Raw genomic sequence first — 27,648 nt, forward strand, 5'->3', positions numbered from 1 at the left:
CGGAGCGTGTGCTCCTGGCCCCGGCTCTCAGCTGCTTCTCACCAAGGAGCTGGGTGTGCAGCCTGCACGGTGCTGGCCAGAGCCAGGGTTCAGTAGATGCACGTGTCTTCCTTGATTTTTTTTTCCTTATGGAAATGGTTTTGCAGCCTTTTGATGAGAAGAGCCACTAGGAACCCAGTCAGCCTGGGCCACGGTCCCTCCCCCCCCCCCATGCATTTTATTGACTAGACTTTGGGTGCAGGGGTGGCACTGGGCGCGCTTTGCCTTTTTTCCTTTGTCCTCTCTTATCTCTCTCATCATGCCCTGACCTTTGTCAGGAGTTTATTTTGTATGTTGTCTGTGGAAATTCGCTAAATGGAGAACTGTGACCTCAACTCCACCCCCATTAGGGTAGACCCGCACTTATGCAGTCATGCCGTTGACTGGTGGAGCCTCTAAATCTGTCCACACTGTCTGCCGAGGCGACAGGATGAGAACAGGGTCTCCTGCGCCTCGTGTTAAAGGCTGGTGGTTGTCAACCCATCACAGACTGGACAAATAAAGGGTCATTTTTTTCTGGTTCATAGGAACCATGAGGAGTAGAGGAGTCAGCCTGGACTTTTAAGATGTGTGTGTGTGTGTGTGTGTGTGTGTGTGTGTGTGTGTGCGTGTGTTAAATGACTAAGATATATGAGTTCAATTTAGAAAACTTAGAAACCCCAGAAAAACACAAAGGAAGAAAAACCAAAAATCACCGATAATCTCCACCCAGAAATAATCACGGTTGGATAATTTGATTCCTGCCTTTTACTTGTAAGTCCCCTGTATCCCTATACATGTAAATTTGCATTGGGAATTTTCTCGGCCATTCTGAACATTGATACGGAGCCTGCTTCTCTCACCAAACAGCACGTCATGGCTATTTTCCCACCTTAATAAATATTTCTAAACCATGACTTTCAGCGATTACATAGTATGTCATTGCAAAGAGGTACACTGTTTCTTTAACTAATTTCGTCTTCCTGAGCTGTTTGTTGTTTTTGGCATTATCCATATTGCTGCTTTAAACATCCTTACACATAAATCTTTAAGCCCATCTCTAATCATTCCTTGGGCTGTCTTTCTACAGTGGCGCTGGCTCAGGGGATAGACGGGTTTTTACGGCTTTGCTAACTGTGCCAAATTGCTCTTGGGGAAGAGTTGTTGTTTTTACAGTCTCTCCTACCAGCGTCAGCAGTGGATGAGATGCCTCATTTTTCCCAGCCTTGGCAACACTGGATATTATATTTCTTTTCCATTTTTGCCAATCTGATAGACAAAAAAGTATCCTATTTTAATTTGCATAATTTAAATAGGAAAGTAGGACTCCTGAGCATGTTTGTTTGTATAGCTGTATATATGTGCATGTAATGTAGAAAATCTATAGCATATATAATATTACATATTGAATACACCATTATAACATGTACAATAATGTACATACTATCTATAACATATTCATTTATTTTTGGTATATAACATTTAAAAAATATGTCTTTATTGATTTTTTAGAGAGAGAGGAAAGGAGAGGGAGAGAAGATAGAAACGTCGGGGATCAATCCTGCAACCCAGGCATATGCCCTGACTGGGAATAGAACCAGCAACCCCTTGGTACATGGGACAATGCTCAATCCACTGAGCCACGCTGGCTGGGCAGGTATATAAGTTATTGATGTCCTACACCAATTTAATCATAAGAGTTTTTCATTTCCATGTCATCAAGTCTATCAATCTTTTAAGAGATGGTTGATTTGCCCTGGCCAGTTTGCTAAGTGGTTAGAGCATCGGCCCACGGACCAAAGGGTCACAGATTCTATTCCCAGTCAAGGGCACACACCTTGGTTGCAGGTTCCCCAGCCCTGGTTGGGCAAATGTGGGAGGCAACCAATCAATGTGTTTCTCTCACATGGATGTGTCTTTCTCTCCTGGCAATGTTTCCCTCTCACTCTCTCTCCTCCCTCCTCCCTACTATCTCTAAAAATCAATGGGAAAAATATCCTCGGGTGAAGATTAAAAAAAAAAAAATAAGATGGTTGATTCATCTACCTTGAATTTGGATTCTTCAGACTGAGGGTGAGTTAAATTGGAAGCCTATCCTCTTGTTAACTGAGAATGTACAGGAATTGATGAGGGACAGGAATGTAGAGTCAGTGAGGAGAAACACCCCATCCGTGTATCCACTCATGGGCTGAGAAAGTGATATTGATATGAACGGATTTTCCTGATGGATGGTTGCGCTGTAGACATTGATTCTAGCAACAAAACATTCCATCGCAAACCCACCGAGGCTCACCTTGAACCATTATATTTATGACTCCTAGGATTGTATTAGTTTTTCCCCAAAGAAAGAAAAAGGATAAAGAGACGAAATTTAGAAGAACATTTGTAAAAGAACTTACTTAAATTATAAGAGACTGAAAGCCAGGCTTAGTGGGTAATTGAAGAATTGCATTAAAAAGGAATCAATATCTTTCTGGAATTTGCTTTGTCCTCGTTTTGTGAGTAGCTTTGCCAAAGGATGGTCGCTCTGTCACGATCTTGCAAATTTCTTTTGGCATTATCCCCAAGGACAACAATTTTCCTCTCTTCGATCCTTCGTGTTTTTCCTTTTAGCACAGCCTTGACTCACGGAGACATTTAGGAGCAAAGATGCTGGCGAGCAGGGGCTTGAAATGTCAGGTCCCTGTTCCCGCCTCTGGGATCCTGGCATTGCCAGCGTGAGCAACCGTTTCCTCCTGCATCTTCACGCTGAGCCTCTGGAGAAGGTCAAACTCATAGAGGAAAGAGAGTGGAGGGAATGAACAGTTGATTTTTTAAAAAACCTCCTTTGTGAGGCCCAAGTTAAAGGCAAATTTAAACGGCATTAACGAAAACTGAAAAGGGGGAAAGAAGATACCGCTATTCCCGCCTTCCTAACAGGTGGTCATTTTTCTGCCATCTCCTCTGGCCTCCTCCCTGTGCATTCACAGTTCCTCAGTGGTTTCATTGCCTGCTTCCGTTCATCTTTGCTTCGTACATAGGTTGTTGTGTTGTCTCATGATCCTCTGTGGGACTGCATGGGGTCTTGGATGGGCTCACACGGCTGCTCTGCAGCCTAGTTGATATTCCCTGGGGGGTAGCAGCTCACAGAGGCGAGGTGGCCACAGAGAGCCGTACTTTGGTGACATTGAGTTCTTACCACACCACTATCTGCTTGGGTCAGCATTCCAGAAGAATAGAGACTAACAAGTTGTGGACTTTTGTTTAAGGGAATGTTTATAAATGACATGTGTTCTTAGACCAAAGTTAGCAGCAGCAAAGGATTTCTGGGGAGTGGAGGGTGAGAGGTAGAATGAGAACGCAGAGTTGTTGCCCAAGCGTCTGTGAAAAGTATCTCTGCCTCCAACTCCTTGTGCAAGGTGTCTAATCCGTGAGATGCACTTAGCATTCATTCATCCACTTGGTAATTGTTTTTATTGAGCATCTCCCTTGTGATTGGTGTGATTTAACATCCACTTTAAACTCTACAGATTCTATTTACCTATTGTTAATATATGTACAACTAATTTATATTTAAATGGAACTGTGAGCGTCCTAGCAACCAAGGCAAAAAGGGAAATCAGTCCATTATTAGATTCTACTAGAGAACCCATTGGTACTTCAGGAGAGGTAAAATTCCTCATTGGCATTCAGTGGAAGGCAGTGAATTTCAGGAGGAAGTCTTATTTCAATTGCATTTCTTCATTGTCTCTCATTCTATGTGGAATCATCCATGACCTCCTATCTTTCATAGTTATTGATACCCCTGTAACCCAATCAGAAAAATGCCCTGCCTTCTCTGTCTATTGGGAAAGATGTAAATAACAATAATCACTTGTATAAGTATGTTGAGATGTGTTCTTTCCGGGCCAGGGAGCAGCACGTGCAAATAGCTTAGAGCACTTGATACTGTACGAAAGCCGGGGACGGGTAGGAGATGAGGCTGGCCGGACAGCAGGATGAGCTGTGTGGGCTTCAGATGCACTGGAAGGAGTTTGCATTTTACATCAGAAGCAGTGGGAAACCTTGGAGGCAGGGAAGGGACACTTGCATTTTAGAAGGACTCTCTGGCTGCCCTGAAGAGACTGATTTTGGAGGCTGGGAAGCTGTTGCAGTTCGTAGTTCCTCTAAAAGGTCATTAACACAGATAAAAAAGTGTTATCTGTGCAGAGGGAAGGAGCTCTGAAGACAGAGGGCTAATTAGGGCTTTACTTTCTCATGACATTAAAATATGCTGCCGCTGAGGCAGAGTCCACATCACCAATTTCTGTCTTCCCTCAAGGTGATGAAGTTGATTAGCTAAGAACATATATGCACTAGAGGCCCGATGCACGAAATTTGTGCAAGAGTAGGCCTTCTTTCCCCCGGCTGCCAGCACCGGCTTCCCTCCAGCACCCGGGACCCAGGCTTCCCTTTGGCTGCCGGCAAGCACCTGGGACCTGGGCTTCCCTTGCAGCCCGGCTTCGTCCGGAAGGACATCTGGTCTAATTAGCATATTACGCTTTTATTATTATAGATATCCCATAGATATGGACAGTAGTGTGGTGAGAAAAGCACAAATTTGGAGAGTCCGAGATTCAAATCCAAGCCCTGCTTCTGATCATCCTCTCTGTGACCTACAACCTCTGTCCTTCCCTATGCAATGGGAAGAATAAACCATGTGCTCGTCACTGCTATGTTGCTATTACCAGTAACATTAACCATCACTTACTGGGCAGCTACTGTGTGCCAAGCCCAGTGTAAGATGCTTTGTGTACATTATTGAATCAGGCCTCCTTATTTTGTCTGCATGCAACTCCGTAAGGATAGGCATTAGTAGCGCCATTTAACAGGTGAGAAAGCTGAGGCACAGGCAACTTAGTAAGTACCTTATCTAAAGTATCATAGCTGGGAAGAGATGGAACTTCGTTTGAATGGCTTTCTAGTGAGTATACCTTCCACTGAAAAGCTCTCAGGAGGTCCTCACCCTAAGACACCTTTATATTTCGGTGCTTTGCAGTACTTTAGTCCCCAGATAAAGTCAGAAGATAGAGCCAAGATTTGCCTAAACTGGGATATTTCTGGAGCTTGTGGAAGGAGGCACGAGGGAGGGAGGATACCTGTACCAGAGTGACTCTGCTTTGCGAAAAGGTTATTGGAAAGCCCCCATTCAGTCCTATCCACAGCCTCTGTAGATAGGGGAATTACGACCTTCTACAGTCCCAGATGGCACAGTGCTGCCCCTTGCAGGTGGTTGTAGGAACCACAACAGGGAGAGACCTGGTTGCATATGAAAAAACACACACTGCTCACTGCCTCAGGAATTCCACCTTTCTCTAACCTAGAGTAGCGATTTTTAACCTGTGTGCCGCAAGAATTTTTAAAACATGCAATACCTGACTGTTTAGTCAGGAGCACTGACCTCTTTTTCCCTAGATAGTCAATTAAAAAAATGACGATAGCCAACACAATAGCTGTCCAGTGTGAATGAATCAAAATCATACCTATTTTTTTTTTGTCAGATCGGCAAAAGCATATATTTTTTGGTGTGCCGCACAATTTTAGTAATTGGTTTATGTGTGCCATGAGATGATAAAGGTTGAAAGTTGCTGATATAGAGAATTAGATGCACATATGATCCAAGATGCAGGTAATAGTATGTTATCATAGCATTGTTTGTGCTGGCTAAAAAACAACGAGAAACAACCTAAATGGTGCCCAGCAATCGGGGAGTGAGAATTCAGTGGTGCTTCATGTCTGCCAGGGGTTGTGATACAGAAGGAAATGCGCTTAACGTCATTGAACTGGTGAGGAAAGAGCCCCAAAATGCATTTTTTTAGCTGGGAAAAAAAGAAAAGGTGATTCACCTATTGATGGTGTGACACCTAGATTGCTATCATCACCTTGGCTTTTGCATTTTAATCGCAGAGACAGGCATAGAGAGGTTGGGCAATTCGTTCTGCGTCACACTGCCAGCAAACAGCAGAGCCAGGACTGAGGCCCCGGGTGTCTGGACCCCAAGCCCCAGCGAGGCCAGGTGGGATCAGCAAGAGGGGGCGTGTGCCATTTTTGCCTCTCTTCCCGATCACTAACCTGGATTTTAGACCCGCTCCCCATCCTGAGGGGGGGCATCTCTGTTTCCAAGAAGAGAAGAGCTTGCTCCTCGGGCAAGGTCTGCGCCCTGAAATAAGCCGGATGACTCACCATGAGTGTCCTCACTCGGGGCTCTGCCAGGACACGTTCTTCGCACACGTCCCTCAGGATAATGGCCTGGTAATCTCACAGCCTTGTGCTCCTCTGTGTGCTTGCACCGGGTGCATGCTTTTTGGACATACGCACATCCGTGTGTTAACACACATCCTCTAGTCCCCTTACACTATGGCTCTCTCCAGCCTATTTCTCAGGCCTCTGCTAAGCAGAGGTCATGTCAGCCTGGTCTGTGATTTTGGGGTTTCAGAGTTAGCGCTGAAGAGCCGAGGGAGACAAATTTGCCTCCTGAGAGCATGAATCCAAGTAGCAAGTTGTTAAGTTTGAAGACATACGCATATTCATTTACATTTCGCAATCATAACACGCTGCCTGAATAGGCATCTGGTGACGGGGAGTGTCTTAGCCGTGCCATCTGCCGGGTCAGGCGGAGATGTCTTTGCTCGGACTAAGGGGGATGCCCGCAAGTCCCTAGGTCGAGTTTCACCACGAAACACATGATAAAAGGCACGAGAGCACCGCGCTCTGATGACCCTCTGCCTGCCGTGGATTCTCCAAAGCTTATGTTTTCCCTCTTTAGCCACAGCTCATTGAATTCTCAAGTGAGAGGCCTGTGCTAATAGGGCGCCTCTACTAAAGAGAGAGAGAGTGGGACTATGGCCTTCATCTTACAGAGGAGAAGCCGAAAGGTGTGGCAGCTTGCGTGAGGGGCACTGCTAACGGGCAGTGGGTTCAGGGGCCTGGCTGGTTCTGCAGGTTGCCGCAGCGCGAGAGGGCATGGGTGACCGAGAGTCACCGGCCTGCACAGGCGGAGCTGTAAGGTGGGTGGTTTACCAGCCGTAGGCAGCTGCTTACAAAGGCAGGGCCCTCAGCATAGTCCCATTGCAGGGGTGTCTCCCCAGCCTTCAGGTCCCTAAAGGGACCTCCACTACTGATGTGGTGCTGCATTGAGGTGTGCATCCTGCCACATCTGACGTGCTCCATCTGCCCTTCTGGTGTGTTCTTCAACGCTCTTGCCCCCTCCCAACTGATAATGGAGTCTCAGAGCCCCCGGATTCAAGATCTGGTTGAAAGACTGTGTAGCCACCCAGGTGCCACAGTCTGAGGGCTCACTCCCTAAACGGGGAACCCGGATGTCCCCCAGGTGCAGCGCTCAGGCCTGGAGTCTGTCCCTGCACGTGCCCCTGATCTCTTTGCTACCATGACCCGTGACCACCATGCGTGCCTGTACTGCCTTTTCTTCTAAGTGCAGCCACGGACCGGAAGATAGTGGAGTTGAACTTGGGGCAGCACCTCAGCATTCGGTGAGTCCAGCCTGCTCGCGGCCGGTTGACAAAACCGAGTCCCAGCGAGAGGAGGCCGTGGCCGTAGGTCACCCTGCGAGCCAGTGGCGCCACGGGGCATGCCTGCGTCGTCGCTGTGTCTCAGCCAGAGTTCTTTCTGGTGGCCCTGCTGCCTGAGGCTGCTGGCTGTCCAGGCTCGCCCTGGTGAGAGAAGCCGCTGGTCCTCCTGAGACACGAATGGCGTGGTGCCCCTGGCGGTGAGTGAGGACTGCACGATCCCCAGATAGCTTGAGCCTCGGGGATGCAGGGGCCATGATGGGTGTGGAAAGCCGGGGGGAGGGTGATCTGGGGAGAATGCATCGGCCAGCTCTTTTTGGGAATTCGCTCCTTCATTGAGTGCCACCCTTTAAAATAAGCAAGCGGTTGTTTGTACACATGGAGACAAGATGGGAATAGGAAGTATAAACCCACTTCTTAGACCATCCCCACCTCCTCGCAGGACACCCACGTTTTAGAAGGAATGGAGCCCTTCCGCAGGGTTCTCAGGGCCTGTCCCAGGAGCCTCATTTTCTTCAGTTTCACCAGAAAAATAAAGAAGGTGGCGATGGATGTTGATATTCTTGCTCTTCCAGACCCCCTGGAAGCCCACACTTACCCTTCAACAGCCAAGAGCAGAGGTTCTGGAACGGTCGAAGTTTGAGTGACCGTCAGATTCTTGGGTCCCAGAGGCTTGAGGTGCAGAGGGGAAGGGACCGGCCCAGGGCTGGGCTCCTGTGTCCTTGGCTGTGCCTGTCTTCGCTGTACCCTCTCTGTCCTTCCCATTTCAGGTTTCCAGGGTCCCCTTCCGTAAACTACCAGGGGTGGGCAGCTTGTGGGAGCCTCGGTGACCTCCCAGGCCCTCTCCGGCGCCAGCCGCCTGTGGCATTCTCATCAGAGGCATTAAACTCCTCTCGTTCTCAAGGTCATTGCCTGCCTATTTATAAAACTGACCAAGAGAATTCCACTATTGCCAGCAATACAGAATACAAATCATGCTCTACGCGCTGGCTTCATTCTCTCACCCACCTTCTTTTTATAACTCCTTGGACAAAGCTTTTCTACACCCAGTTTCTCTTCCAATGCAGACATGCCAGGGAAGAGAGGAGTGGGCTGTGCCTCTTGCTGAGCTCCTACTGTATGCACAGCCTCTGGACCTCTCCCACGTGGTCTTGTTTAATCCACGTAACCCCGAGACGCGGGCGTTGTCCTCCTCTCACATGTGCTGCTTTGCGAGAGGGAGCGACTGGCACTAGGACTCTACACTAACAAGTGACAGAAGCTATTACATCCCGTTCTGCCGGAATCTGTTCTCTCCACCTGCATGCGTCTAATTCCAGCGCAGCCTGCCAGCTCAGACGCGTAAGGGGGCTGCGGGGTGATGCCTGTGGATCTTGGGGTTACTTTCGGGATCATATATGTACTTTCTCACCCCATCAGGTCAACCAGGCTTTTATGAGCACCTACTGTGTGCCTGGGGAAGCCTTGTCTCTCACCAGGTGTTAAGTGCCATGAGCATATGCCCACTTTGTTCTCTCCTGGCCTGGCACTCAGCAGGCCCTCTGTCAGCCCTCATTGAATGAATGATGGGGCTCAGGCTCTGCCCAGGTAAGAAGCAGAGAAGAGGCAGGCCAGGGGGAACCGCACTGAGCAGCCAGCAGTGCCCTCACGGAGGAGGGAGCGGTGGGCAGGGAAGAGGGGCAGGAAGACTGTGTGGAGGGCTCGGTGGCCTCGGAGGTTTCTGCTGAGGCTCCATGTGCCCTGAGACCCACCTCCCCCTTTGCTCCAGCAGAAGCCCACCTGGTCTCGCGCTTCCTCCATCCTGCATCTCAAACTTTTTAACGGGTATTCATTTTCCCAGCCGTTCTGTCCGGGAGTCCGGGGAATGCTGAAAGAGCACTATAAATCCTCCCCTGCTCATCTCCTCAGAAATCCTTTGGTAAAAGCAGAATTTTCCCTCTCCTTATCCCTCTCCCGGGGACTAGCATTTAGCTGTGGGAGTGAGGGACCTGGCGCCTCCCTGCTCACTCCAAGATGTCAGAGTGTCCTTGGGCAGGTCCTGGGCAGCCAGGGCTCCCCACTACCCTTGAAAGCTGTGCCCTTGGCTGCATTTGGCCGCCAAGAGTATTGGGGAGTCAGTAGAATAATGTATGCTCTGGATTCGGGCAAGCAGGGAGGACCAGACAGCAAAGTACCATCCTCCCCCTTTGAGACATCGTGTTGCTTTCTGGAAGCAATATACCCAACAGTTGGAAAATATTGAGAGACAGGAAGAACAGAGTAACAGTCACCCATAACCCGGCCCCGGAGAGCGGCATGCGGGCATCTGGCTCATGGCTCCTCAGTTTGGTTTGGCTTGTTTTTTTCCCCGTGGGATTTTTCCTTTACCAGAACTGAGATCGTTCTGCGAGGCATGACTTACGTCCTTCTGACCCCACTTAACGTTGAACTGGGTCCCATATCCTTGGCATTACCAAGTTTTGTAATGATTTTAAAGTGTGACTTTAGCGGCAGCACGAACTGTCACGTGTGCAGGGACCATCATTTACACAAATGGTCCCCAGTGCCGGGGGGTGTTTGCTGTTGATCCCGGTGCCGAATGCCCTTTTCTGGGGGGAAACAGCTTCGTTTCAGCTACAGGTGCATTACGAGGAAGCAGCATGGCCGATCCCAGCTTCCACCCAGGGCGCAGGGTCTGGCTTCCCTCTCCTTGTGGTTGGTCCGTCTCCAGAGTGGAACATATAGAATGAAGGTGCTATCTACACTCACAGTTAGCTGCTGTGGGTAGGAACTCCTTATGAGCTGTGTGGACAGACGGTGTCCCTCTATTTACTCACCAGAATAATGGGACCCCTTCCCCACAAGACTGGATTCCGTGAGGAGTTCAGGAGACGAGGCATGCCAGGGGCAGACCGCCTGACACGCACAGGCCCTTTGTAAACGTTCCGCTCTCGTTATTATCAGCATGTTTATCTCTTTCCTGTCTTGTCTGGTATTTTATCGGGGTCGCTGACACCACCCCGAGTTCTGTGACACTAGAAGGGCTTGCAGGTTCAATATACGTTGTCCTCAGGGCGAAGATTTGTCCCCGGCAAGGGCGCACAGCGAAATGAGCGCAGGGAGCAGGGGCGCGGCAGAGGCTGCAGGGGACCGGCAGGAGCTTGCGAGTCCTCCCCCTGCGCCCCACGGAGCGAGCTTCCTGCCCCAGCACTGAACCGTGCCACAGGGATGCAATGCTGTCTGCCAGGGAGACTCAGCGCCAAGGGTTTGGGTTTTATTATTTGTTTTTTTGTTAATCCTCACTCCAGGGTATTTTTCCCATTGATTTTCAGAGAAAGTGGAAGGGAGGGGGAGAGACAGAGAGAGAGAAACATTGGTGAGAGAGAGACACATTGATTGGTTGCCTCCGCACACACCCTGACCTGGGCCGAGGATCAAGCCTACAACCGAAGTATTGAACCCGGGATCCTCAGTCCAAGGGCCGACACTCCATCCACGGAGCCAAACTGGCTGGGGCAGTGCCACGGGTTTTTATTGGGGGCCCTCTGCCTGTACCCACATTCCAGATCTGCGGAAGGAAAGCAAGGGGTCAGCATGAGCCGCATGGTTTGCGCAGGTTGGCCGGGCACAGCGAGCCCTTGTCAGGTAGGGAACGGTGGGAACACTCCGAATGCAAGTTCCCAGGCGCTGGCCAAGAGGCCTCCCCAGGTGCAGGCTCAGGCCTGCTCTGTGATGCTGAGACCATCTCTCTTGTGTTTGGGCCCCTTCAAGATAAGGGTGGGACAGATGTCCTGGTTTCCATAGGACAGAACCGAGGGCTAGAAAAGGAAAGGCGTTTAGGGACTGGCCTTCTCCTCCGTGAATGGGTCCCGAGAGGAAGCAAGTGCTGGGTAATGGGAGGGTGTCCCTCACTGCCCCTTCCTGCTAACGCTGCATCCCTCTCTCTCCTCTCTCTCTAGGCGCTCAAGGGCTCCAAGAAGCTGGTGATGTCGGTGTACTCGGCGGGACGCATCCCCGGGGGCTACGTCACCAACCACATCTACACCTGGGTGGACCCGCAGGGCCGCAGCATCTCCCCGCCCTCCAGCCTGCCCCGGCCCCACAGCGGGGCCCTGAGACAGCACGAGGGTGACCGGAGGAGCACCCTGCACCTGCTGCAAGGCGGGGATGAGAAAAAGGTGAGCTGCCCCGCCTCGGCCCCGGCAGGCCGGCCTGAGGTGGGGGCTGTGAGGGAGGCTGGCCCCTGAGACCGGCCTCCTTGCTAAGCCCAGCACAGGGAAGCCTTTAGAGGCTGGAAGGAGGGGTTGGTCCTGTCGGGGTTCTGTTTGTTCTTTTTGACCTGTGCAGGCTGTGTTACAGTGCAGACCAAGGTGCTGCAGCAAAGAGTCTGTAACTTAAATACGATCGGGTATCTCTCCTGTCACAGCGGAGCAGAGGGGACAGTGTAGGCTGGAGGGCAGCGCTGTTCCACATCTTATTCCGGGGCCCGATTCCCTCCACGACTGTCCTCTAGGACAAAGCTCAGAGCTTCCCTTTAAACTAGAAATGACTCGACTTCTCAGCAGTTCTGACCCAGGCGCTTAGCCATGCTCGCTGCCAGGACTTCATGCCCTAGAGTAGTGGTTCTCAACCTTTCTAATGCCGCGACCCTTTAATACAGCTCCTCATGTTGTGTGACCCCCCAACCATAAAATTATTTTCGTTGCTACTTCATAACTGTAATTTTGCTACTGTTAATGAATCGTACTGTAAATATCTGTGTTTTCCGATGGTCTTAGGTGACCCTGCTAGCGGTTCTCAACCTGTGGGTCGCGACTGTAGAGCCTAAGACCATCGGAAAACACAGATATTTACATTACGATTCATTAACAGTAGCAAAATTACAGTTATGAAGTAGCAACGAAAATAATTTTATGGTTGGGGGTCACACAACATGAGGAACTGTATTAAAGGGTCGCGGCATTAGAAAGGTTGAGAACCACTGCCCTAGAAGGAACCGGTTGCAGGCCTGGTCTGGGTTGTAAGGAACAGAAACCGGTCCTGGTCACCTCCACAGAGTAAGAATTTGCTGGCAGGGTGTGGCAGTCCCGAACTGAAGCTGAGAAACTGGGGGTGCAGCCTCCAGAGGAAAGGGATCTCCTCCCTTTCAGTTCTCTGCATCCTTCCCCTCAACATTCATATTCCAGGGCGGTGCATCGGATTGGCTGGTGAGGAGGGCTGGGCAGTTTGATTGACAGAACCACCAAGACTGTCACTGGTGGGGGAGGGGTTGTTGTCCAAAGCCCCACGGGATGTGGTAACCTGAAGAAGAGGGACAGGGGCATCAACAGATGCCCTCTACAGAGCCCGCCTCTCCCCAGGCACGGCTGATTCTTAAAATATTGTGGAAAGGACTGGGAGATGGTCCCCCTGATGTTTTAAACTTCCCTCTGGGGGCTGTCTGCATCCCCCCCCCCCCCCCCCGCTCCTGGGACTAGGACTGTCACACCTGCAAGCAGCTCTCTGGTCCTTCAGAACCTTGACACCAGCAGCCTGGGGGCCACAGAGCGCCTTCCCTCTGGAGACTTTCTCAGCTTTCCTTTCCTGTCGAGAGGACCTTAACATTTATTTAATGTTTTGTGTTCTTTGTGCTCAAACATCGATCTGCAGGCGAGGCAGAGATGGCAGCCGCCTCTGTGCCAGGCGAGAGGCAGTTGGTAGCCAGCTGGTGGGCACCACTGGATCCGCCTGGGCTTCTTCCAGGGAGGCAGGGCTGGGTGGGGGTCAGCCCCCTCGTCCCCCAGGCAACCTTGCTCTCTGGCCGGCTTGAGAAAGCAGCGGTCCCTGTGGCCTTGACTCATTTCCAAGTCTGGCCTTCAGGGTGAGGCAGAGAACTTGCTTCATCCTTTCCTCCAGCCCCATCCCTCGGGGTAGGATATAATCTTAGAGGAGGAATTCTCGCTGGTGGAGAGCTGGCTGGGGGTGCTGGGCTCTGTACTTACAGCATCTTATTGAATCCGCAGACTGCCCTGCAGGGCAGGTGTCCTTATCCACATTTTAAAGATGAGGGATGGGAGATTCAGCACTCGGCAGCTAGGACCCATGCAGTGCGGCTCCCTGTACTTCGTGAGGTCCTGAGTGAGTGTGCCTGAGGCTGTTGTGGGAAGTGGGAACAGGAGGTCCTGGGAGGAGTGAGACAGTAAATCCAAAAATGAACATAAGTTAGCAAGAGTATTAAAGTGGTAAAGACAGATGGAAGGAGTGAAATCAGGAGAGGGGATAGAGAGCGACGGGCAGGGAGGCACTGCTTGGGATGAGGTGGTCAGGTAGGGCCTCTCCGAGCAGACGGTTCCTGAGTGAAACCGAGAGAGGAAGAGAAAGCCACCATGCGCCATCTGGAGGTGAAAACCCCAGGCAGCAAGGACAGCGCGTGCAAAGGCCCTGAGGTGGGAACAAGCGTGGCATCTCGGGCTGAGCGAGGAGGACCCTGTCCCTGGAATTGAGTGGATGGGAGGGTGGGGAGGAGAGAAGGTGACCTCTGGGAGTCTAGGGGTGACTACGTAGGAATGCAGAAGGCAGAGGCTGAGAGAATTGTGCTCCCCGGAGGCCCACTGCTTCAGAAGGCAGCAAAGACCCTAGGCCACCCCAAGGAGGCCTTCACAGACCTCAGAGCTCCCGACGGCAACTTCTGCCCTGTCCTCGTGTCTCCTCTCGCTGATACAACAGGGAAACCCCCACATCCTTGTTGAGAAGGGCCCTGGGGAAGTGTCTCTGGAGCCCTCACTCTGGCTTCCTGGGCCTGACCCTTCTGTCCAGTGGCCTGGTCGCATCTAATATTCTAAATAGCCGTGACCAGACTCCCGGGTGGACTTCCCACCCAAACTTCAGAAATCCTAATACAGCCCCAGTGGGGACGCACCGTCTAGGGCCGTGGTTGGCAAACTGCGGCTCACGAGCCACATGCGGCTCTTTGGCCCCTTGAGTGTGTGGCTCTTCCACAAAATATCATGGCCTGGGCCAGTCTATTTTGAAGAAGTGGTGTTAGAAGAAGTTTAAGTTTAAAAAATTTGGCTCTCAAAAGAAATTTCAATCGTTGTACTGTCGATATTTGGCTCTGTTGACTAATGAGTTTGCCCACCACTGGGCTAGGGAAATGAGTTTTCAGGGCAATCGTGACATAAAAATCACACGTGGAATAAAATCGCCTTTGAAAACTCTCCCAGCTCCCTCTGAAGTTGGGTCTGTTATTTAGCCCTTCCAGTGATGCTCCATCCACACCGGAGTGTGAGCACCATGGTGAGGCGGCAGCGAGGCACCGGAGGGAGGAAGAACTTATGTAGCTCTCTGCAAATCAGACCTCTCTGCTCTCAGGACACTGTCACGCCCTCAGAGGAGAAGAGGGGCTCCTTGTTCCCGGGTCCCATTCTGGGCTAACCCTCATCCTCTACAGCTGCAACAAACAAGGACAGAATTGCTGCTGGGGGTTAAACAGGCTAGTGTCCACGTGGCAGAAAGGACAAGACTCTGGAGCCAGGCTGCCTGGGTCCAAATCCTGCCTCCACCACCTACCTGCTGAGTGACCTTGTACAAGTTACACAACCTCTCTGGGCTTCAATCTCTCCTCTGTAAAATGGAGACAATAACAGGGCCTGCTCTCCCCACTGCTGTGTCAGTTCTTTGGCGGCAAGGACCTTGGTTCTGTGCCCTGGTGGTGCCTCGCACAGCGCAGGGTCTCAGTAAGTATCGAGTGAGTGAATGAATGAATGAATGAAGACAAAAACACCTTGGCAACTGGCCAGTACATGCTAGAAGCTCAGTAAACATTTGCTGGGTTTGAATATCAGTCCTGTTTGATTAAACCCACATGCACACTGTTCTTTGCAGAGTTAACCAGTTAACGGCCACGATATTTTGAATTTAATTTAAAAAGATCCGCCGCTTATGGCGTACAAATGGTTTACAGAGGATATAACTTGGTGGTTCTCATGACCCACTCCTTGGGTTCCGTTAATTTGCTAGAACTCAGGAAAACAGTTTGCTTACTGTTTACCAGTTTGTTGTAAAAGGATTGGATAAAGGATACAGATGAACATCCAGATGGAAGAGATGTGTGGGGAGGGACGCAGAGCTCCTGTGCCCTCTCCAGATGTGCCTTTCTCTCTCTCCAGATGTGCCTCTCTCCCTTTACCTTCACATGTTCACCCACCTGAAGTTCCCTGCACCCTTACCATCGGGACTTTATGGAGGTTCCTCACATAGGCATGATCAGTTAACTCCCCTCCCAGCCCCTCTCCCTCTCTGGAGAATGGGGGTGGGAGGTGAAAATTCCAAACTCCTCATCATGGTTTGGTCTTTCTGGTGACCAGGCCCCAGGCAGGAGCCATCCAGGGACCCACCCAGAGTCACCTCGTTAGAACAAAAGGTGCTCCTACGGCTCTCACCACTTAGGAATTTACACGGGTTTCAGGAGCTCAGTGCCAGGAATGGGGTTGAAGACCAACTATATATATTTCTTGTTATAAATCACAATATCACACCTGGTTTTAGAACTTCCCGACCGTGTGGCCTTGAGAGAATCACTTAACCTTGGGTGAGCCACTCAGGTTTCCCGCTCCTGGGTTTGGGGATGGTCACGGCAACCGTGTGGGACTGTCTCAAGGATCACTGGTCATGTGTGTAAGCACAGAGCACAGTGTCTGGGATATAGTCATTAATTCCAGTGACAACCATCACTGTGTCTGGGATATAGTCATTAATTCCAATGCCAACTCGGCGCTAGGTACCTTTCATATATTTTTGCCCCCAAATGCTTATTGACATCATCTCCTGGGGTTGCTCATATTGCTTCCTGGGCAGGGTTGGGGTTCTAGGCAAGGCAGGAAGGGGGATGGCGGTGCCTGCTCCATGTAGGTTGTGTGCGAGGATTTCACTGATGGGGAAACTGAAGGTCAGAGAAGTGATGGGCCTTGCCCCACGGTTGCCCAGGAGTAAAGGGCAGAAGCAGGATTTGAACTCGGGCCTTCAGGAGTCAGTGTGGTGCTCTGCATAAATGCCCGGCCTCTGCTAGCTGTTGGCTGTGACCGTGGCCACATCCTTTCATCCTCCAGCCTCAGTTTTCTCATCTGGAAAATGGGGATGATAAGAATAAAGCCGAAGAGGAGGAGAAGGGATGAAATGAGGTAATTAATGCTTGTGAAGTGCCTGGGATTTAGGAAATACATCTAGTTACCAGCTAATCTAGTGAGTTACTATTACTACGTTCCTATTATTGGCGGGTGTGGTGGTCTTTTCGGGGAGCCAGGCTGCCTCCCCTGACTGTCCTTTCCCATCTGTGAATTTTGTTTCCTACCAAACGCCAGCTGAATTTCCTGCAAGTGATTGAGGCCGATTACTGTGTGGTTGATGGGACTGTTATTACAGTTCTGTAACAAAGACTCCGTCCGTTTTATTCCCTGTGAAGGATTTATGGGGAGGTGGCGGCAAGGCGGGAGGTTTGTTTTCATCCTTAGTATTCAGAGGGCCGCCGCAGACGACTCCTGCCATCTGTGTGTTCCTGTGCTCCTCTGGGCTCTCTCCCAGCATCTTTGTGTCCTGGAGCTGGAGGGACCAGGTGGGGGTTGGGGCTGAGGGTGTTGGGGGCAAGAGAACAGACCCCAGGTCACCCAGTGAGCAGGGCTGAGTTCGGCTGGTTCCAGGCCTAAAGGCACAATATGGAAGACGGGGTTTGTTCTACCTGGCAAAGTGGGGGTTCCAGGTGGGGACTGCCCACTCATCCCCAGCCCGCCTCGCTGGTCTGAGTCCTGCCTCTGCCCTCTCGCCTGTTTTAAGTGCACACCCTCTCCTGTAGGATCTCCAGAAAGGGGCCCTCTCTGCTGTTTCCTCCCCAGTAGTCTTTCTAAAATCCCAGGCTGAGCCTCTCTCCCCTGCGTAAGGCCCAGGCGTGGTCTCGCTCACAGCCCCGCACGTAGGCTAGTCTTGTTTCTCCCTCTGCCTCCCTGCCGCACTCCATGCAAACACAATCCTGCGGTGACCCCAGGGGCTGTGCACTATCCAGATTCCAGATTCAGAGCTTCTGCCCTCCCCTTGCCCGGGCCCCCTCAGCCTTCAGGATCCCAAGGCCCTATTTCCAGGAGGCTCCCCTCCCATCTCATCAGAGACGTCCCTTTCTCCAGGAAACCTCCCTGACCACCTCACTCCCCAGTCAGGACCACTGTCCCTTCTCTGCACCCACACGGTCCCCGAGCCACCCACCACGCTCTGGTCACACTGTTTACTGGTCCCGCTGCCCCTCTAGACTGAGACCCTTGGGAGCAGGACTGTCTGGGGCATGTGTGGGTCCCCTGGCCCACACTGGGTCTGGGCACCCCCTATGTTTGTAGAATTAAGGGCTATTCAAGCAGCACCCCTGTGCTATGTCAGGATGGATGGCAGAGGCGGAAGGACCTGGGGAGGCAGGAGACCCTGGGGTGGCGGGTTGTGGCACCCCAAGCCTGGACTCAGCCTTGATCCTGAGGGGGGAGCTGGGAGATGAGGGAGCCCCAGGCCCTGAGCAGGCCCTCCCTGATGGAAGGGTGTGGTTAAGGGCAGCCAGTGGAGGCAGAGTCCATGGCCCGCGGTGTGAAGAAGAAATGACACCTGGAGTGCTGAGGAGCTCTGGGACGAGCATCAGGGCATCCCTAGCGGCCATCTCCCTCAGCGTCTCCCTTTTCCTGCGCGTGTAACTGCAGCCCAGGGCAGAGGGGCTTCCCCAGGTCCCTCAGCAAGTCGGAGGCAGAGCTGGGGCAGAAACTGCCGTGTCCCCGGGGATCTTGCAGACCTGAATCCATGTGCCCCTCGGGGACTGGGAGTGACTGCAGCCTGCTGCCCCCCGACGTTCATGGCCCTCAGTGCTATGTCCCGTCCCTCCTGCAGGTGAACCTGGTGCTGGGGGACGGCCGGTCCCTGGGCCTCACCATCCGTGGGGGAGCAGAGTACGGCCTCGGCATCTATGTCACCGGCGTGGACCCGGGCTCTGAAGCAGAAAGCAGCGGGCTCAAGGTGAGGGGCCCCCGACTCCCAGGGGAGAGGATGGGGTGCTGGGCTGCAGGCGTGGAGGAGGGAGGGACCAACTGAGCCATGCGGGGAGCTCTCGGAGGCTGATTGCAGTCAGACTTCCAGCAGCGCAATCAGCATCCACCTTAGGGACTGGCCCCAGCCCTCCCCTTCCCCGGCTGCATGCCTCTCATTCACAGCGCAGAGCGCAGAGCGAGCGGCAGGAGCTCTGTCCCATCTCCCACACCCCGAGTTCCCCGCTGTCCTCGGCGCAGGGTGCCTCTCACATGGCGCTGGGCACCCGGCCAGCCAGGCTCTTCGTGGCTGCTGTGTTGCAAACACAGCTGATGGACTGCGGTGGCCCTGACTTCCGAGTTTATTATGGTGCTTGGAGAGGGAAGAGGAGAGAAAGCCACGAGCTGGGCTGGGGTTGTACTGAGGCAGCACTGGGGCAGCTTCAAGGCTGGCATTTGATCCAGGGCAACCAGCAGTTATTGAAATAATATTATTAATTCACGTCTTAAAGAGGGCTCACTGTGCGCCCAGCATTTGTAATTGACTTCACAGGTATCATCTCCTGGAACCTTCATGCTATCCTGTGGGGTAGGTCCTTCTTACCCGTTTTCCAGCTGGGTAAACTGAGGCATGGAGAGGTTAAGCAGGCTTACCCAAGGTCGCACAGCCAATGGGGCCCAGGGAGTCTTGATTCCATGTGAGGCCGTGGAGCACAGCCTGAGATGAGACTGTGTCTCCATAACAAAGGGCCTGAATGCTCCATAATGGGGGGGAACCTGATCCTCTACGCAGAGGAGAGGAAAGGTCATGGCGGGTCAGAGCGGTGTTCAGGGGATCCTCCGGAGCCATGCTGTGGGGTACGGCTGGAGTGGTGGACAGACAGGCCTCTGTCATGTCAGCTTCTCTCAGGAAATACAGTGTAGCGGGCAGAGCTCTGTGTTTGGAGCCAGGAAGACTGGGTTCAAATCCCAGATTGCGCTTTTGCTTTAATAGCTGTGTGACCTTGGAGAACCCCTTCACCTCTCTGAGATTCCCGTCCTTTTCCCAGGGAATCATAAAAAATGACATGTCTTTCTCAGGATTACTGAACTCACAATAACGTTAATAACAGAGGTTAAATATTGAATGTCTAAGTTATGGACTGAATGTTTGTGTCCCCCCCCAAATTCATGTGTGTCAATGCTAACCCCCAGTTTGGTAGTGTGAGGAGGTGGGGCCTCTGGGAGGTGCTTAGGTCCCGAGGGTGGAGCCTCATGAGTGGGATTAGTGCCCTTAAAAAAGGGACCCCGAGAGCGCACTAGCCCTCTCTCCACTATGAGGACATCAGGAGAAGGTGGTGGTCTGCAATCTGGGAGAGAGTTCTCACCAGAACCCGACCAGGTGGCACCTGATCTCGGACTTGCAGCCTCCAGAACGGGGAGGAGAGAGGGAATAAACGTCTGTTGCTTCTGAGCCACCCAGTTGCTTTGTTACACAGCTGGGACTGACTGAGACAAACTGTTCTTTCCCAAGTGCTTTAAGCCACCCAGCACCGCTGTTAAACGCCTTCTTTTGCTGGCCCATTTCACGGGCACAGCCTCTGAGACAGCGTTTGCACAGCTAGTGAGAGGGAAAGCTAGGATTCGCTTTGGGAATCGGGGTCCTGGTTCTGAACTGTGCTCGGAACCAGGCCAGCGGGTGGGTAGCAGGTGCTCCACAGAGGCTGGCTGGTTCTAGGTGGTTCTGGAATGCCCCGGGTCTGGGCGCTTGCTGTGCTCTTGGCCAGTTAAGATGGTACCTTGTTGGGTCTCTGAGAGGAAACAGTCTCCTGGTAGTCTGTATGCAGATTGCGTTCAATAAATGTGTTATTTTGAAATAATTTTTACTGAAGAGATGCAAAGACAGTTCCCCTTTTCCTTCGTCTAGCTTCCCCTGGTATTAACATCTTGTATAAGCAGGGTACGTTTGCCAAGACTGAGAAGTTGACATTATTGGTGCTATACTGCTAAACCGACTCCAGACTTCATATTCAGAGTTCACAATTTTCCCACTTTTGTTCTAGAATACAGTCTAATCCAGCACACTACATTGCATTTAGCCCATATGCACTTTTAATTCCATTTATTTCCCCCAAAATTACAAAAAAAAAAAAAAAAAAGAGAGTTTGAAGGTAGTTTCAAAACACAGAGTAAAGATGCTTTTTTTTTTTTTTAATGAGTGAGAAAATTGGGAGGAAGAACATTGGGGGCAGAGGGAAGAGATAAAGCCGGAGTGAGAATCTTTCCAGAACACTTGCGATGCGGATTGCACACCCAGCCACAGGCAGGACACAGTGGGCTCTGAGCTTCCTGGCAGCCACCGCAAAGAGGGCAGCAGGGGAGACACATTTGTAAGATGAGAACAAACCAGCTGTGCTTGAGAAGTCTGGTTGTTCCTCTTCCTGAGGCCGGAGAGCGGTTTCCCCCAGGGCCCCTCCGAGGGGGGATGTTGTGTGATGACACGAGCAGTGTCCTCAGTGACAGGAGACACACGAATGGGCCCATGCTGTGTTGGTGATGGATGCGTTCTGATGGAACCTTTGTTCAGAAACAGGGAGGGCCCTAACCAGTTTGGCTCAGTGGATAGAGCGTCGGCCTGCGGACTGAAAGGTCCCAGGTTCGAGTTCGGTCAAGGGCATGTACCTTGGTTGCGGGCACATCCCCAGGAGGAGGTGTGCAGCTGATTGGTGTTTCTCTCTCATCAATGTTTCTAACTCTATCCTTCTCCCTTCCTCTCTGTAAAAAACCAATAAAATATATTTAAAAAAAAAAAAAAAGAAACAGGGAGGGAGTGTGCGGAGAGGACTTGCTGGCTCTGGCCTCAGGAGACCGTGCTAGCTCAAGGACGCCCATGGCCTGTTGCTAACTGGGAAGCACAGGCTGCAGGAGCACACACCCCACAGGACCTCACGCGCATGAAATACGTAAAAACACGCAGACCTCTTGCACCATGTCAGCAGCGGTGATCTTGCCGTGAAGAGATTATGTCCTTGTGCGGTGTCTGAACGGAGTGTTACGTTTATAACCATGCGAACAGCTTCAGCGGGTGATTGCCATTTTGAAACAAGGCAGAGGGAGGAAAAGTATTCCGTACGAGTTTTCTGGCCACGTCAGTTGCTCCTCGGTGGCAGGTTATCGGAGGCTTTGTTTATTTGCTCCTAAAACGCCCGCCTTCAGTAGAGGGTTTGCATCCTCAGTGTCCACCACAGGAAAGCACTGTGTGTTCCCTGCCGGTATTTCACTTTGCCCTCCACGGTCCCTGGGATAGCGAGCCCTGCCTACACCCACTCGGCACCCAGGACTGATTAGTTCCATTTATTGCCAGTGCGCTTTCAGTAGAATTAGGCACATTGAAGTGGAAGAAAGGGGCTTGGCTGTGTGGGTGGCGGAGCCAAGAACAGGCTTTATTTGTAAACAAGGCTCCTTGCTGCCGTGCAGAGCTTTCCCGGGGAGCAAGTGCTGCCTTCTGCCTGGCTCCCAGCGCTCACTTAGCTCCTCAGGGCCGCGTGGGTCCAGGGAAAGGGCAGGTGCCCTGCCGGGAAGGAAAGCTGCTCGGAGGGGGGCAGGCACCTCCCAGCGTGTGCCCTGTGCGCAGCCCTGTAACTTGGAGCTCTCCCACCCTCCCTCCCGGTAGGGGCTGGCTCCCCTCCAGCACTTATTCCTTCAGCCTCTCTTGTTCCTCTGCACCTTCCCCTACAGCTTCAAACCCCACCAAAGAATGGGCCGTAAAACCTTGTTTGTTCCTTTAAGGACAGCCAAGATCGACTAGCATTTAAAAAGAATAACGATGAGAGCAGTTGCTCTTTATTAACCAGCTATTATGGACCAAGTGCTGTGCCAAACGCTTTAGATATACTCTTATTTATTCCTCCCAGTAGCCCTGTGGCGGGCATTAATAGCACCGTTTAATAGATGAGCAGGTGAGGCTCAGAGAGGGGCAATAACTTGCTCAGGATCGAGGGCCTGGCCCTTCAGGCCCTTTAAAGGCCACTGGCTTTCTTCTGTCACCTCCTTAGTACCCTAATTTGACCAAATATCAAGAGACTGCAAAGAGAGGAAATAAAGGACATTTAGTCCTAAAAATCAGCAAGCAAGCTTCGGAAGCCCAGTGTGGCCCTCCCAGATCCTGCCTGGCCCCACGACCTGCACCCCTGAGGCCATCCCAGGGTGGGAGGTGCATTTGGTTTCTGCTGGTATCAGTGTGGACTCCTTTACATACAAGAAAAAAATAGGTATGTGGATACATACACAGGCAGATACATAAATAGAGATGTGTGTACCCATGAGCTACTACATATACATATAGTTCCTCTGGGAGGGAAGCAACCCAAGGCTGTTCCTTTCGGTTCCTCGCTGGCGCGCCAGCCCCAGCCCCACAGAGCCGGCTCGTGAGGAATCGTGGCACAGCAGCCCCTGATTGCTTTGGGGACTTGAAAGTCCCCTGGCTCTTTAAGCAAGAGGTGGGTAATAACTTTCATGTTATTGAGCTCCAGCTTAGAGGACGGGCTGTCTCTCCCGGAGGTGCAGGGGCCACCTTGCGCTCCTGGGGAGGGGCCACGAGCCCTGAACCTCAGAGACGGCATCTCGCTTCCCTTCCCAGGGACTGTGGAGCGGGGGCTGTGCTGCAGGTAGATTCCAGGCTCTCGACTCCTAATGTTTATAATAATAACTAGAGGCCTGGTGCATGACATTCGTGCACTTGGCAGGGGGCAGGGGGAGTCCCTCAGCCCAGCCTGCGCCCTCTCACAGTCCAGGATCCCTTGGGGGATGTCCACCTGCCGGCTGCAGTTGGACATCCCCCAGGGGGTCCTTAGCGCTGCCGTGGAGGCGGGAGAGGCTCCCACCACTGCAGCTGCACTGGCCAGCTGTGAGCCCAGCTTCTGGCTGAGTGGTGCCCCCCTGTGGGAACACACTGACCACCAGGGGACAGCTCCTGCATCTGCCCCCTGGTGGTCAGTGCATGTCATAGCGACCGGTTGTTCTGCTGTTCGATTGATTTGCATGTTAGGGTTTTATTTACTATATAGGATAATAATCTCTATATATAAAAGCCTAAGTGACCATTACGACTGGACGACAGCTATGATGTGCACTAACCACCAGGGGGCAGACGCTCAACGCAGGAGCTGCCCCCTGGTGATCAGTGTGCTCCCACGGCCAACCTCTGCGGCCTGCCAACCTCCCGCAGTGCCTCCCCCAGGCCGGCTGGCCCCCATCGGCCTCCCGATCAGCCCCGATAGGGACTGGGTGAGACGCCCCGATCAGCCCTGATCACCAGCCAGGCTGAGGGACCCCACCCATGCATGAATTCGTACACCGAGCCTCTAGTAATGATAATAATGACGATGTCAGGACACAAGGAGCTATGTATGTAAAATCCAGTGCCTGGCATATGATGAGCACCCCAAAATGGCAGCCCTAATTGTGTGAGTGTGGGTGCTGGTGGGTAAGACTGGTGGGTAAAGGCCTCTGAAAGTCTCAGGTAGCTGATGAGTCCGCTCAGAGGGCGAACAGCTTTCCCAAGGAGCTGGGAGCTGACTTCTCCCCCGTGAAACCCGCACATGCTGGGTGACTGTGTGAGGCTCTCTCCCCTGGCTGAGCCACCTTCTCCATCTTCCTCGGTTGCTGTCTTGGCTGGATTTGTGAACTGGCCTCTGAATAGGAGCTGAATAAATTGTAAACCTTCAGCTTGCTTCGTCCGACTGCCTGGCTGTTAAAGCTCCCCCGCTCCCTGGTCATAATTGCTCCCAGTTAGGCTCCTGCTCAGGAGAGACCCACGTCGGACTTCTGACCTCCAGAACCGTAGGACAATAAGTCTGTGTTCTTTGAAGCCATTAAGTTTGTGGTACTTTGTCACAGCAGCTATAGGAAACTGATACGGTACCTACTGTCGCCCCACCACCAAGTGCTGGTCCTTAGGGGGTACTTGGTTCTCATCTAGAAGGTCCAACATACTTACTCATTTGCCCAATCTTAGAGACAAAAAAAGTCGTTTCAGAATTGCCTCATGCTTTCCACTGTGGAAAACGAACCTGCTAGGTTGAGGTTCTGATTTGTTAGCAATTCATTTTGTCTTTAAACTGAGGGTTTAGAGTCAAAGTACTATGTTGGGTTAGTTGTTTCTTTTCCTCTTCAGCTTGGTTCTGTTACTTATTTGCAGTAGGTCCCTTAGGTTCCACTGGCGTTCAATAGGGCTCCCCCTATTGATTTACTCTCACTTTGAGCAACTAAAACATCAAAATTATGCAAAAAAGCTGTACTCACAGTATCCCTTCTCCCCCACACCCCTTCTATTCACTCCTCCTGCTCCTTGCAGGTAACTGAATAAACTAGTTCTTGGTTTATTCCTGTTTCTTTTTTGCAAAAGCAATTAGATACATGTATTCTTTCTCCTTTTGCTTACAAAAGGCAGTATGCTATAGTTATTATTTTGCACCTTAATTTTTAAAATGGCATATCCTGGAAATCACTTCATGGCAGTGCATAGGAGTCTTTATTCTTCTTTGCGGCTGCTTGGTGCTGCACTGTGTGGCTCTGCTTGACTTGATTCAGCCACTCTCCTCTGTGGGCATTTGGGTTGTTTTCGGTACTTGACAGGTTTCATACCTGACATGGAAGAGAAGGTGACTGAGGCACAGAGGGGTTAAGGAACTTAGCCAGGGTCACACAGAGAGCAAGTGGCAGAGTCTGGGTTTAGATCCAGAGGGCAGACTCCTGGGTCTGTGCTCACAACCACACACCAGATGGCCTCTCACTTCGCCTTCATAACAGTATAACAGTTGGTGTTGTCGTTCCTGAGTTTTGAGGGAAAAAAGGCTTAGCATGGTGAAATTATTCTCCCTGGGTCTCGGGGAGAAAGAGGGGACCCTTCCCTGAGTGGGGTCACTCCCCAGCCTGCGAGCACTTTCCCCATGCACCTCAGGCCCAGAGGAAGTGAGTGCCTGCTGCTGGTGGTTGGCCCGCTTTAGGGGAGATCAGTGTCCTGTCCTTGCTGCTGTCCCCGCATGCTCCCCTCAGAGCATCCCAGATCGGGGCCTGTCACTCGATGGGCTGTGGATGATGGAGGAGTCTTTCCTCTGCCTTGAAATGAAGGGCATTCCCATGGTCCGCCCTCCGTTCCTCCATCGCTGGTGATAAATAGGAGGCAGTGATGACAAATAAAATCAAGCCACCTTTATTCGTTTATCCTTCCATGTCCTCCCCATCGGCGCCCGATGGCAGGCTGAGCAATATTGGACACTCCATCACTCTTGCACCTGTCTCCCCTTCCTCCGGAGGGTCGTGTCTTGGTGAGTTCTGGGCGGCGTGAGTTTTTCTTGGCTAATTATCCTGAGGGTCTGCGCTTTGGCCCCAGACCCGTCCCCGTGTTTTCTGGGCCTCCGTCTCCCCAGCTGCAGGGCTGGTGGTCGCTGCCTCTTTGCCTCTTTACTTTTTGCCTTATTGATCCACATCATCTAACTCAAAAGCTTCGATCGGTAAGAAAAAGTAACATTTCAATGAATCAACGCATAGATCTCTTAGGTTTTTTTTAGGTGGGGGAGGGTAGGGGGCAGGGAAGTCACATCAAGACCATTAAACAAGCCAAATCCAAGTTCACAAAACAAAGGAAAAGGGGAAGCGAATGGAAGTGAGTGGAGAGGAGGAAGGGCGATCTCTCCTGTCCCTTCACCAGTTACTAAATGCCTCCTGCGTGCCAGGCACACGCTGGGGTGAGGGTGGCACGGGGTGGAAGGAAGGATGTAGAAAGCCGGGCTCAGATGCTGGCTCCTTATTCACTTCCTGTGTGACCAGTGACCTTGAGCAAATCAGTTGACATCCCAATCTGTCCGTCCATTGGGAAGGGAAGCGAAGGACAAGCTATTGAAAGCCTCTCTTGTGGTGTCAGGCTTTGTGCCGAGGGGTCCCCTCTGATTCTCACAAAAAGTATGGGTGGTGCCATGCCCACTTTACAGATGGGAACACTGAGTCTCGGACTGTACTTGAGAGCTGTGCAGGGCCACATGGCTCCTATGTTTGGTGGCCTGGTTTCAGACCTCGGGGCATGTTTCCATTGCACCCTAGGGATGGGGCTTCACGGCCCGCTGGCCCCTCGGGGCTGCGGTGAGCAGCAGGGGACACCAGGTTTATTTGAAACTGGTCTGTGGACTCCAAATGACAGTGAGCAAGCAGGCAGACAGCTGTGCTGACAAGGTCCCCGGACCCCGGGAAGCTCCCCAACAAGTAGAGAATTTGAGAGAGAACTGGACACGGAGAAATGGGTGTCTCAGACCAACTCAGATGCTGTTAGGCCAGCCCCATCCAGAACTTCAGGTTTAAAACAGGCCCTGGAGGACGAAGAAAGACAAGAGAGGATTGGACAGAGACGAGGAAGGCGGGCTCACGTACCCCCTATTCAGTTGCGGTTTCCCGAGTATGATTCCTATTTCACACCTGTTCTCCAGGTGGGTCACTGTGAGCTGCCTCCCACAAATCTGTATTTGTTTGTTTATTGTTTGTTTGTTTGTTTGTGTGGGGGTGGGGGAGATGGGCTCCGGTGTTCGGACCAGGGTCGGCTCCCAGGGCTGGGTGGGGCTATTTTGGACGAGGCTGGGCTCTTGGGCTAGGCTCTGCCCTTCTGGAATGGGCTTGGCTGTTGGGGACCTCAAATCTGTGTTTATTAAACAGGCTGAGGGGGGAATGTGACTAGCACACCAAAACCTGTGACTTCTCGGATACTAACGGTCAGGATGAGGCAGGAGTAAGTGGTGTGCTGGGCATTCAGGGACCGCATACAGGACAGGTGCCGGCTCAGGGACAAGAAGTGAAGTTTGGTAACCATAGCGCAGACGCAGCCCCCACCCCAGAAACAATTGGCCCCGTGGTGACTGACACGGCTCGCCAGGTTTAGCTAACAAAAATACAGGACGCCCGTTTACATCTGATTCCAGATAAACAACGAGTACATTTTTGTAGCAGACATGGGTGCCATGCAGTACTGGGACACCTCCCTGCCCCCACCAGCCTCGCCCTGCAGGGTCAGGTGGATGCTCATGGGATGGAGTTGCTCTTTCCTTTGCTCTGAGCCC

The 27,648-nt window shown here is 51.9% G+C and overlaps 1 protein-coding gene across 6 annotated transcripts in view; it reads left to right on the forward strand.

The window, feature by feature from the left end:
- Positions 1-27,648, forward strand: part of WHRN (whirlin) — a 66,843-nt gene that overhangs the window by 12,515 nt on the left and 26,680 nt on the right. For all 6 annotated transcript variants that reach the window (XM_080667814.1, XM_080667815.1, XM_080667817.1 and 3 more), the window contains exons 2-3: positions 11,501-11,719; positions 18,432-18,557. In XM_080667814.1, coding sequence (XP_080523940.1) covers positions 11,501-11,719; positions 18,432-18,557 — 345 coding nt within the window. The remainder of the gene's footprint in view (positions 1-11,500; positions 11,720-18,431; positions 18,558-27,648) is intronic.

This window comes from Plecotus auritus (genome assembly GCF_963455305.1).
Source record: "Plecotus auritus genome assembly, chromosome: 5".
NCBI lineage: Eukaryota > Metazoa > Chordata > Mammalia > Chiroptera > Vespertilionidae > Plecotus > Plecotus auritus.